Here is a 13,051-nt window from a genome sequence, read left to right as displayed (position 1 = left end):
GGAGAGATGCCTTACAGCTGTTGCAGGAATGAGTTACATAGCACGAGTGCTCACGGACAGTAACAGCAGGCCAAAGGCATAACATTCCAAGTCGAGTTCACAGTACCTGAGAACAGGTAATCTGATCCCAAATAGAAGGCACTAGGATTACACGATTAAGATTCCATGACCATGTAATTTGAGACTCAGTAACAGCTTGCTGCTCTGCAAATGTTGCCGCGTTGTAATAACTAATTCTGCACAATCAATGGAGGTTAATTAAAGCTAGTGGAGGTATCTGATAATCTGCCATCATTTCAACCATTGAAAAAGTGGGGAGGGAGATGAGCAACATCGTCTAGCCCACGCCTGAAAGCAGGGTTCACTCTACGTTTATGGCCAATGGCGGTACATGTAGGTTTATGTTTTGGTTTCGAGACAATGAACAATCTACGGTGCAGTTGTAGATACAGGTGGGACCTTTTGATCTGCCAAAGTGAGGAACATTTCATGAGCATGAAGATTTGCCCAAGTTCTGTAGGTGTGGGGTGTAGCGACACATGTTGGGTGCAGCAGCCCCCAGAAGCCTACATTTGCTCTGATACAACCAGTGTATTAACTAAAACAGATCAAGTACTGGTGTTAAGCAATGAAGGTGCCAAGAGGCGGATGAATGAGTTGAACGTTTTGCACCATAACAGCAATGTTAAAGAGGTTGTGAAAGTAATCTGGACCTCAAGAAGTGGCAGCTTTGCTCAGTTGCTAGTCTGCTCACCTCTGTGTCAGGAAGTTCTGAGCTCAAACCCCACTCCAGGACTTGTGTTCTGATGGAGCATTGAATTGCGAAAGTGCTTTAGTTTGGATGAGAGGTTGAAAGAGGTTAAAGTAAGGCCCCATTTGCCTGTGTAGGTGGATAGAAAAGATCCCTGGGGCAATTTGAAGAAGAGCCAGGAGTTCTCCTGATGTCCTGGCTAAAATTCATCCCTCTACCCAAACCCACCAGAAACAGATTAACTGGTCAGAGATTTAATTTGCTTTTGGGATCTTGTGTCATAATTGGCTGCTGTATTTGCTTACATAACAACAATGACGTAGGCCCCTATTTTCCACTTGTTGGATTTATGGTACCTGCACTTGTTAACGTCATCATCATCATAGGCAGTCCCTCGGAATCGAGGAAGATTTGCTTCCACTCCTAAAGTGAGTTCTTTGGTGGCTGAACAGTCCAATACGAGAGCCACAGACCCTGCTTCAGTTGGGACAGACAATCGTCAAGCGAAGGAGTGAGTGGGACTGGTTTGCCGCGCGCTCCTTCCGCTGCCTGCACTAGACCTCTTCACGCTCTCGGTGTTGAGATTCGAAGAGCTCAACGCCCTCCCGGATGCACTTTCTCCACCTAAGGTGGTCTTCGGCCAGGGACTCCCAGGTGTCAGTGATGATGTCGCACTTTACCAGGGAGGTTTTGAGGGTGTCCTTATAACGTTTCCGCTGCCCACCTTTGGCTCGTTTGCCATGAAGGAGCTCCGCATAGAGCATTTGCTTAGGGAATCTCGTGTTTGGCATGCGTACTATGTGGCCTGCCCAGCGAAGCTGATCGAGTGTGGTCAGTGCTTCAATACTGGGGATGTTAGCCTGGACGAGGACACTGATGTTGGTGCGCTTGTCCTCCCAGGGGATTTGCAGGATCTTGCGGAGACATCATTGGTGATATATCTCCAGCGACTTGAGGTGCCTTCTATACATCGTCCATGTCTCTGATCCATACAGGAGGGCGGGTATTACAACAGCCCTGTAGACCATGAGCTTGGTGGTAGATTTGAGGGACTGGTCTTCGAAAACTCTTTTCCTCAGACGGCCGAAGGCTGCACTAGTGCACTGGAGGCGATGTTGAATCTCCGCATCAATGTCTGCCTTTGTTGATGGGAGGCTCCTGAGATATGGGAAATGGTCCACGTTATCGAGGGCCTCATTGTGAATCTTGATGACTGGAGGGCAGTGCTGTGCGGCGAGGACAGGCTGGTGGAGGACATTTGTCTTACGGATGTTAAGCGTAAGGCCCATGCTTTCATATGCCTCGGTGAATACATTGACTATATCCTGGAGTTCAGCCTCAGACCTCAGAATGTGCACAGAAGCAGGCGTCGTCCACGTACTGCAGCTCAACGACAGAGGTTGGGGTGATCTTAGACCTGGCCTGGAGGCAACGTTGGTTGAACAGCTTCCCACTGGTTCTGTAGTTTAGGTCCACTCCAGCGGGGAGCTTGTTGACTGTGAGGTGGAGCATAGTGGCGAGGAAGATTGAGAAGAGGGTTGGAGCGATGACGCAGCCCTGTTTGACCCTGGTCCGGACATGTTTTAGTTCTGTAATGGATCCGTTAGTAAGGATCACGGCCTGCATGTTGTCGTGGAGCAGGCGAAGGATGTTGATAAACTTTTGGGGGCACCCGAAACAGAGGAGGACGCTCCCTAGACCCTCGCGGTTGACAGTGTCAAGGGCCTTTGTAAGGTCGAAAAAGGCCATGTATAAGAGCTGGCGCTGCTCCCTGCATTTTTCCTGCAGCTTTCGCGCCGCAAAGATCATGTCCGTTGTGCCCTGTAGGGAACGAAATCTGCACTGTGATTCTGGGAGGAGCTCCTCAGCCACAGGGAGAAGACGGTTGAGGAGAACTCTAGTGACAACTTTCTCAGTGGCTGATAGCAGGGAGATTCCCCTGTAGTTGCCGCAGTCGGACTTGTCCCCTTTTTAAAAAATGGTCACAATCACTGCATATCTAAGATCTCCCGGCATGCTCTCCTCCCTCCAGATGAGAGAAATGAGATCATGTATCTGTGCCAACAGCGCCACTCCACCATATTTTAGCGCCTCAGCAGGATTTCCATCCGCACCCGTAGCCTTGTTGTTCTTGAGCTGTTTTATGGCTTTGCTTACCTCGTGCATGTTAACATACGATTTTGTTGTGAACGTTTGTGCCAGAAAAAAAAAATCAGGACTTTCGCCAAAGAAATATTTAAATTTGGCGCTGCGTTCTCCGAAGTTAGTCTGGGGGGGGGAGCGGAGCTTCAAATCTGTGCTAAAATCTCTCTGGGCATGCGCGAAAAGCTGTCATTGCCAGGGCAACAAGAGATGCTGAAGCAAGCTGAAGCCCGCTCCCCCGAAAGGACCGCTAACCCACCGCTGCCGAAAGGGCCACAAAGGACCTCCCCCCCCTTACTGGACCCGCGGCCACCGCTCCCCGCACCCCCCCCCCCCCCCCCCGGCTTGACCCGCTGTGATCCCAGGCCGAAACGACTGCACCCCATCAGCAATGGCCCTTTAATTCACAGGGAGAGCGAGCAGGGGTAAGCGGGGGGAGGGCCATTCGGCCCAGGATCGCAGCAGGTCCAGCTGGTGGAAAGCAGTCCTTTTGGCCCAAAAATCTTCTTCCCTTGCTCCAAAATGGGTTCCCTCTGGGGAAAAAAAGGTATTTTATCATGTGTTCTTATTACCTCGCTCCTGTCCTCTTGTGCTCCGCGCCGATTCCTTCAGTTAACGTATGGGTTTTTTTGTGAGGCTTTTGGGCAGTGTGCACCGTGCTGAAAAAAATTGTGGGCGGCCAAAATTGATTGTCCGCAAAAACGGCACCGGGTCCCATTTTGACTCGGGTCGGCCGAACCCTAAACTGCCGCACAAGGTCAGCACCGGCATCCAAATGTTGCCGAAAGTTGGAAAGTGAGTATTTCACGGCAAAAAACATGAGGACGCCAATAAACAGTGCACGATCGTAACAAAAATAAGGGGACTATGTCTCAAAACTAATTGGTTTTGAAGTATTTGGGATGTTCTGAGAACATGAAAGGCACTATATAAATGCAAGTCTTTTCTTGAGATTGTAATGGAGCATTCTCTTTACGCAATTACGTTTTGTATTAAGTAATGGTTGGGTTAACTCTGAGTTTTATAGGTTCAGTAAAGTCTTTGGGGTCAACCATTAGCAGCAGATTCATTTCCATGGAATAGAAGATCTGCTTACAGTAGTGACAACTGGGAGAGGAGATTCTGTCGGCGGGGCATTGCTCAGTGTTGGAGGGCTGGCTGGTATGCAGGTGATCTGCCTCTGTCCAGGTGACAATTCATCCAGGTGTATGAAACATTTAACACTGAATACTTGAGCTGTGAGGAGGAGACGGGGTGAAATGCTTGGACACTACTGACCAGGGCAGGAAGGGGAGAAGTTGTCACCCAGTATAATCCTTGATATACCGGGTGTAGACGCCACATCATGGAAAGCTGTCACAGAATATCTGTGCCTTTGAGCCCTATTATGATTGACAACCGTATTTAACTATAATATTCTTTTGTTTCAGGTCAAAGTTCAAGGCAGGGATTTGGTAGAACTGTTGCTCCATACCTAGGGTTTGAGTGAACCTCTGTTTCACCAGGTAGTTGAACAAGCTAAAGCTAGTGGAAACGCTGTCAGTGGCTGAGTTCACGTACAGGTTTTTCCAAATGATGAAAATGGTCAACATTTTGCGATGTTTATAATTGAGTATTGTTGAGAGGTCTGGGTTCTCTTCCTGTGACCTTGTGTCTGCTCATCCTTCATACAATGTTACTCCCAACAATAACAGCTTGCATTTATATAGCGCCTTTAATGATGTAAAACCTCTCGAGGTGCTTCACAGGAGCGTTAGCAAATGAAATTTAACACCGAGCCACGTGATATATTAGGACAGGTGACCAATAGACAGGTGGTCAATGAGGTAGGTTTTAAAAAACATCTTAAAGGAGAGAGCTAGAGAGATAGAGAGGTTTAGGGCCGAGGCAGCTGAAGGCATGGCCACCAATGGTGAAGCGATTAAAATCAGGGCTGCACAAGGCCACAACTGGAGGAGCGCAGAGATCCTGGCGAGCTGGAGGTGGTTCCAGAGATAGGGAGGGATGAGGCCATGGAGGGATTTGAAAACAAGGATGAGAATTTTATAAACTTGATTGGTGATTTGTAGCCTGATGCAAGGTCTGTCGATGTATTTTGGAGAATTTGAGACATCTCATAACACTTCGTTACATTATCACTATATTAAATAAAACGTAATCAAGTGGTTAATGGTGGCAAAATCTCATTGATACAATTTATCAAAGAATCTAGCCCTGACGTTAGTCCATTGCGGCAATTCTTGTTATTACAGATACTGTTCAGGCTGAAGTTCCTCTGCCCTGGTCCCAAATAGTGGCCACAAAATGGGTTCAATGCAGAGGAAAAACGGGTCTGAACAGCATTGCACCTGAATTTCCTCAACGAAAACAAAAAATGTTGGAAACACTCAGCAGGTCAGGCAGCATCTGTGGAGAGAGAAAGAGAGCTAACGTTTCAGGTCGATGACCCTTCCTCAACAGCTTTTCTGGTGCCTGCACCTTGCTGAGGCTGAAGAGAGAGAATCAATGTAAATTAAAGGCACATGATGTCAGAGAAACCAGTACTCAAATTTCCTCTGTAGTATTGGGTGCCGTTTAGGGGAAAACTGCTCCTTTAGAAGAAAACTTGGCGCTACTGACTTTAGAGCTGCCATTCAGGCTCTTGTGATTCTGAAAGGAACAGGCTGCAAATAAAGATCTTTACTTTTGACATCTGTACTGGTTGCAGAACTCTGTTAACATTTTACACTTTGAGATGGAGGCCATGAGAGAGTTGGACCCTCATGGGTTGGCGTAATTGACACAATGTGAAGAAGGCTGGCTGTGTTATATGAATCAATTGATTGAGAACAAGTTATGATTTTGATGCCAACAGCACATGGAGGAAATCTCCCTTGTGCGTCATTAGTGTTTCATTTACACTTGAATCTCTAATTGGGTACAAACTTGCAGTGATAGCTTAATCCGATTATAGAATGAAGGGGACTGTGCCAATGAAGTGCCTTTAGATTCTCTGCCCAGGACAAACTCACCCCCGGTAGCTGTGCATTAACGACTGAGTTACTGCGATGCAGTCAGCTCAAGGAACATATGGAGGGAGAAATTTGGTCATACCTCTGTAGCTGCGTTAATCCAGGTGGAGCGTTATATTTAGCACCTTGAAAAAGTTTGCACCTCCTGCCCAGAAATTCGTCAGAATCGGTCGAAGAGCTGACGAGCGATAAATCAGCCGTTGCACATCAGAGCTGGGGGCGGGGGGGGGCAATAACGGAAGTTTGGTCGGTACTTTTTGCAGACGCATCGCGCATGCACTGAGCTTTGACTCAGATCTTGGGAAAAGCCAAGTCTTAAAGGCACCCATTAAACCTGCACTGTTATGTCTGTCTGCCGCTGCAGTCTCGGAGACTCACACACCGTGCTGTGTGTAAATGTTGCACTGACTGTGACCTCCGAGGGAAGCGCTTCCTAATCCCTTTAAGTAGCCACCAGTTAACGACTCTGCAAGCCCGGACCGACTGTTTATCCAGACGTTGTTATTAGCGGGGGCTCAATGAGGCGGCCGCAACGAATTTACCGACCGGGGTTAAGTGTGAGCGTTACACGAGGAATACATCATGATCATCAGCAGTAGGGTGCTACTGGTTTGCGCCCATGGTGCGCCTCTAATGAATTTTCCGTCAGGGCGCTAAAAGCTGCATGCCCGGTCGCTAATCTCTAATGCTCGCATTAATGCCCCCTCTGGCCGCTAACTGAGGCGTTAGACAATCAAAAATCCAGCCCACAGAGCTTTTTTCAAGCTTCAGCAGGACAAGATGTGCTGCAATGTATCATGAACTTGCAGAGCCCATTTTTCATGTCCTAACAATGTGCGAGCGGCAGCGGAAGATGGGAGGGGGGCAAGAGTGCCCGAGGCCTGGTGAGTGCAATCTTCAGCTAGGCCTGCAAATGGACGCACAACATGGCTGCCTGTTTCAGGAGGGAGGCTGTTTAAAGATGCAAAGGCAGGGGAACTACGCCATTGTCGGAGAGTGTGCATTGCGAACACTCTGCCTACTGGTACCGGGTGGTGAGCAGCCAAAGCAGCGACCCTTAAAGGGGCCCGTGGCGGCCAATCAGCCGAAGAGCCCCAGAAAACCTTTGTTTGTGTGGGGCCAGGAGAAGTGCTCCTCCTAACTCCACAACAATACTGCAGCCCACTGCTGGCTTGTGCTCGCCCCCTCTGTGGGATCGGTACCGCCCCACCCCTCCGAGACGGTCTTCCCAACCAGCTCAGCGAAGGAGCTGGCTGCTTTCCTGCCTTCCCACATGGGCCAAGCATTGCTGGAACCCCACTCGGTACCTGCAGCTCACTGGCGCCTCTCAAACAAGACCGCTGCGCAAAAATGTGTCCATCAGCCTTGACTGTGCCTGTTGATTGGTTTCCTCCTATGGTTGGGATTATTATTATTTATTCGCTCGTACTTCGACTTCGAAGAGGACAGCCAGAATCTGAGCTCATTTTCTGCAGTGAGCTCTTTGATGAGACTGATTTAAAAGAAAGACTTGCATTTATATAGCGCCGTTCACGCCCAACAGATGTCTCAAAGCGCTTTATAGCCAATGAATTACTTGTGGCGTGTAGTCACTGTTGTAATGTGGGAAACATGGCAGCCAATTTGTTCACAGCAAGCTCCCACAAACAGCCATGTGATAAAGACCAGATAATCTGTTTTTGTTATTTTGATTGAGGGATAAATATTGGCCAAGACACTGGGGATAACTCCCCTGCTCTTCTTCAAAATCTTATCGTGATCTTTTACATCCACCTGAGAGAGCAGACAGGACCTCAGTTTAATGTATCATCCGACAGTGTGGTGCTCCCTCAGCACGGCACTGGAGTGCCAGCCTATATTTTAGTGCTCAAGTCCCTGGAGTGGGACTCGAACCCACAACATTCTGACTCAGAGGAGAGAGTGCTGTCCACTGAGCCACGGCTGTTACTGTGTCAGCAAGGAATGAGTGTGCGCTGATTGAGCCGTGGAACCCGGATACAACAACAACTTCATGTATTTATATAGCGCCTTTAATGTAGTAAAATGTCCCAAGGTGCTTCACAGGAGTGTTATAAGACAAAACAAGTACATTTGACACTGAGCGACTTAAGAAGAAATTCCGGCAGAAAAAGAAGTCGGTTTTAAGGTGTGTCTTAAAGGAGGAAAGAAAGGTAGAGAGGTTCAGGGAGGGAGTTCCAGAGCTTAGGACCCAAGCTGCTGAAGGCACGGCCACTGATAGTTGAGCGATTATAATCAAGGATGCTCAAGAGGGCAGAATTTGAGGAGCTCAGACATCTCGTGGGTTAGTGAGGCTGAAGGAGATTACAGAGATAGGGAGGCCCCAAACAACAGGGATAACAATTTTGAAATCGAGGTGTTGCTTAACCGGGAGCGAATGTAGGTCAGCGAGCTCAGGGGTGATGGGCGAAAGGGACTAGGTGCAAGTTAGGACACGGGCAGCCGAGTTTTGGATCACCTCATGTTTCCGTAGGGTAGAATGTGGGAGGCCAACCAGGAGTGCATTGCAGTAGTCAAGTCTAGAGGTAACAAAGGCAGTGGATAAGGGCTTCAGCAGTGGATAAGCTGGGGCAAGGGCAGAGGTGGGTGAAGTTACAAAGGTAGAAATAGACGGTTTTAGTTATGCCGCGGATATGTGGCCGGAAGCTCATTTCAGGGTCAAATATGACGACAAGGTTGCGAACAGTCTGGTTCAGCCTCAGACAAATGCTAGGGAGAGGAATGGAGTTGGTGGCTAGGGAACACAGTTTGTGACGGGGACCAAAGACAATGGATTCGGTCATCTCAATATCTAATTGGAGAAACCCTGGATATACCAGGTAAAGATCTTGATTCTGCAGGAGGGACTTCCTCAGCTGTCGATGACATTCAGCATCAACAATGCAATGGACCTCAAAATAGGAGAGGCCTTCATGGATAGCATGTTGCCAGGCCTTCCTACCGAAAGCAGGTTTTTCCCACTTGTGGACTTCTAGTTTGCACAGATCCAGAGTGGCTTTTAAGCAGTCTTTACATCTTTTTTATGTTGAGTTTAATAAAACATCTGTGGTTTTTAAGAAAGAGGCTGAGAGAAACCCCAAAAGGCGACGGTTGTTAGCCAGTCAATCGCCCTGATGTTGCCCATGGGAGTGAAGACCAGGGGTCATCATCAGATGGAGGGGTTAGAGAGTCAAGGGTGATCGGACAGGGCAGCAGGCTTCATTCCTTCCGCATTTGAAAGCCATACACTCTCTTCTTGTATCATGATATAATAATGTGATTTTAGGTTATTATATATGGCTAGATAACAAAACATGCAGTTCATTTGATAAGCTGAGAAGTGATTGGTTGGCGCCTAGGAGCTGCTCCGCACTAGAGGGTGAGGAGTTACTACGGCATCGCTGTTCTTGGTAATCCCTAATTAGAAGATGACAAGTTTATGTAAGCAGCTTTCACTGTCAATGATGATCTGTGGGTGGGGCATGTTTAACTTTGCCACGTGGGCCGAGTAGATCAACCACCCATTGCAGAACCCGAACGATTTTCACCCTCTTGGAAATCAGTAGTGTAATAGAGCTCCCCCTAGTGGATGACTACTCCACCTAGTGGACTACGGATGTAATGCAACTACTGATGTAAATACAATAAACGGGTCATGTGGCAAAGTCACATGATAGAAACATAGACATTTACTGCGTAGAAGGAGGTCATTTCGGCCCATCGTGTCCGTGCCGGCCGACAAAGAGCCGCACGGTCCTTGATCAGCAGCCCTAAAGGTTACATATAAGCCTATGAACTATGGAAAGGCAAAGAGCACCCAGTCCAGCCAGTCCGCCTCACACAACTGCGACGCCCCTTATACTGAAAACAGTTTCTGTTGAGAGCCATCTTGTGTAGTGTGTGCTGTGTTTGTGATGTCGTAAGAACATATCACAAGTGGAAATGAATATCGGGCAGGTTCCACTATGACAGGTTACCGACCAGGTAGTGATGTTGACAATTACCTCCCAGATTTATAATGGGAGAAAAAAGTTGACACAGAAACATGACAAAAATATGACTACAGGAAGTAAGGATCTGTAAACAGGAAGTGCGTAGAAATGTAAGATCTTTAATATATTATTGGTTGACTTTATAAAGGTGACTCTGTTTAAATGAATGCGTCAGTTGAAACTCATACTGAGCAGGTAGTGTACAGGACAGTAACGTTACTACAGTTGTCTCCTGTGCTGAGCATTTTGCTGACTCTTGTTTTATTCATTGTAGGAACGATTCCAAGTGAAGAATCCTCCGTTTGCTTACATCCAGAAACTAAGGGGATTCCTGGACCAGGGCGGGGTCAGGAAGGTAAGAGGCCAAGAAGCTGTTTAAGTAATGCAAGCGACAGACTGGAACCAAGGGTACAGGGCCTGCCTGAACTGCAAGGCGAGGTACAGCACGGTGGCGATTGACGCACATCCCAGCTGCATAAAATGGCTCCTCTGAGAGCGGGTGTACCGCCCTGATTTCTGGCTTGCAAGCCTGGAAATCATGTTCTCCAGACAACTGATCGTCAGAGCACTGATGCCACCTTGTTGTCTTGTGCATTTAAATGTTGCCAGGTTTCAGGATGGATAAATGGAGCTGTGGATGTAACAACAAAACCAAGTTGGGAAGTGCTTTAGCTTTGTTGCATGCAATGGTCTCGCAGTCGATATCGTATAGCCCCAAATAGGCAAGAGCAACATTCAACGGGTATATAAAAAGCCAACATGAAATGCTTGTGACCATTGATTTTTTTTTTCACCTCCCTCAAGTCAACCCTGTCCTGTGTGTCTGCTCTCGTAGGATTACATTGGATATACGGCATAAAAACAGGTCATTCGGCCCAACCAGTCCATGTCGGGGTTTATGCTCCACTCGAGCCTCCTCCCATCTTTCCTCTTCTAACTCTATCAGCATAACCCTCGATTCCCTTCTCCCTCATATGCTTGTCCAGCCTCCCCTTAAATGCATCTAAACTATTCGCTTCAACTATTCCCTGTGGTAGCGAGTTCCACATTCTCTCTTTGGGTAAAGAAGTTTCTTCTGAATTCCTTATTGGATTTCTTGGTGACTATCTTATATTGATGGCCTCTAGTTATGCTCTTCCCCACAAGTGGAAACATTCTCTCTGCATCCACTCTATCAAAACCTTTCATAGTTTTAAAGACCTCTATATGGTCACTCCTCAGCCTTCTTCTTTCAAGAGAAAAGAGACCCAGCCTGTTCATCCTTTCCTGATATGTCTATCCTCGCATTTCTGGTATCATCCTTGTAAATCTTCTCTGCACCCTCTCCAGTGCCTCTATATCCTTTTTATAAAATGGCGACCAGAACTGTAAATAGTACTCTAACCAAGGTTTGATACAGGTTTAGCATAACTTCCCTACTTTTCAATTCTGTACCTCTAGAAATAAACCCTAGTGCTTGATTTGCTTATATTATTGCCTTGCTGACTTGTGTAGCAAATTTGTGATTTGTGTATTTGTACTCCGAGATCCTTTTGTTCCTCTACCCCACCTAGACTCGCACCCTCCAAGTAATAAGTGACCTCCCTATTCTTCCTACCAGAATCTTTGCTGAGGTTACCTGTGGAGAGGCTTCACCTCCCCCTCACAGCCTGAGGTTACCCCCTCCCCCACAGGCCAAGGTTACCCCCCTCCCCCACAGGCCGTGGTTACCCCCTTCGCCACAGGCTGAGATTACCCCCCTCCCCCACAGGCCGAGGTTACCCCCTCCCCCACAGGCCGAGGTTACCCCCTCCCCCACAGGCCGTGGTTACCCCCTTCGCCACAGGCTGAGATTACCCCCCTCCCCCACAGGCCGAGGTTACCCCCTCCCCCACAGGCCGAGGTTACCCCCTCCCCCACAGGCCGAGGTTACCCCCCTCCCCCACAGGCCGCGGTTACCCCCTCCCCCACAGGCCGAGGTTACCCCCTCCCCCACAGGCCGCGGTTACACTCCTCCTCCACAGTCCGAGACTTCCCCCTCCCCTACAGGCCGAGGTTACCCTCCTCCCCCACAGGCCGAGGTTACCCCCCTCCCCCACAGGCCGAGGTTGCCCCTTCGCCACAGGCTGAGATTACCCCCCTCCCCCACAGGCCGAGGTTACCTCCTCCCCCACAGGCCGAGGTTACCCCCTTCGCCACAGGCTGAGGTTACCCCCCTCCCCCACAGGCCGCGGTTACCCCCTCCCCCACAAGCCGAGGTTACCCCCTCCCCCACAGGCCGCGGTTACACTCCTCCTCCACAGTCCGAGACTTCCCCCTCCCCTACAGGCCGAGGTTACCCCCCTCCCACAGGCCGCGACTTCCCCCTCCTCCACAGTCCGAGACTTCCCCCTCCCCCACAGGCCAAGGTTATTCCCTCCCCCACAGTCTGAGACTTCCCCTCCCCCACAGGCCGAGGGTACATCATGCCTCTAAAGGCCAGTATTCACTTTGATGCCCATTATGAACCTTACTCAGCATTTGGGGAAGGTGAGTATGCCAGAAATGAAAGTTGTGATGTGCAGCTTTATAAGAAGTGGACCTGCAGAGTCCTGTGCGAGGCTTGTTGTTTAGATCAGTTGCTGCCAGTTTTATAGACTCTGCCCTGGGATAGGGTGTCTTTTCACAGCACCCAGAGCTTCAGTCCAGGTCAACAACGCTAATACCAGCAATATAAGAGGGGGGTGTCAATCCAGAGTGATGTGTGTGACTGAGGAATGACTATCTGTTCCACTAAAGAAGCTTCTCATTTTTCTTTTCCATGCCAACCGCTGCAGTTCAAGAGGCGAGTCCAGGAGTCAACCCAAGTCCTGCGGGAGCTTGAGATTTCACTGCGGACCAATCACATCGGGTGAGTGACGCCCGCCGCCATTATAAAGGCTGTGTGATAAGTATTAAAACCAATACAGAACAATAGTGTGCCGGCCTCTGTGCTTCAAGCACGACTGACTCCCGAGTGGTTACAATCCAGCCACCATCAACTAGAGCTGAAAGCCACTGAGTGAGCACCTTTGTGCTGTTGGACCTGACGTTTCAGGTTTCATGATACCAGTGATCGTAATCTTTGTCCTTTTCCCCAGGAAAGTCAATTGACCTGAAACACGATGTTATCTTTCAGTGTCAGGTTCAACACGTACCTG

The 13,051-nt window shown here is 48.7% G+C and overlaps 1 protein-coding gene across 1 annotated transcript in view; it reads left to right on the top strand.

Moving 5' to 3' along the window:
- LOC139233974 (formin-like protein 1) overlaps positions 1–13,051 on the top strand; it is a 279,898-nt gene that overhangs the window by 144,044 nt on the left and 122,803 nt on the right. Inside the window, exons 3-4 of the mRNA XM_070864712.1 lie at positions 10,168–10,248; positions 12,689–12,762. Coding sequence (XP_070720813.1) covers positions 10,168–10,248; positions 12,689–12,762 — 155 coding nt within the window. The remainder of the gene's footprint in view (positions 1–10,167; positions 10,249–12,688; positions 12,763–13,051) is intronic.

This window comes from Pristiophorus japonicus, chromosome 21 (genome assembly GCF_044704955.1).
Source record: "Pristiophorus japonicus isolate sPriJap1 chromosome 21, sPriJap1.hap1, whole genome shotgun sequence".
In the NCBI taxonomy this organism is placed as follows: domain Eukaryota; kingdom Metazoa; phylum Chordata; class Chondrichthyes; family Pristiophoridae; genus Pristiophorus; species Pristiophorus japonicus.
This window is presented reverse-complemented; position numbering and strand designations above follow the sequence as displayed.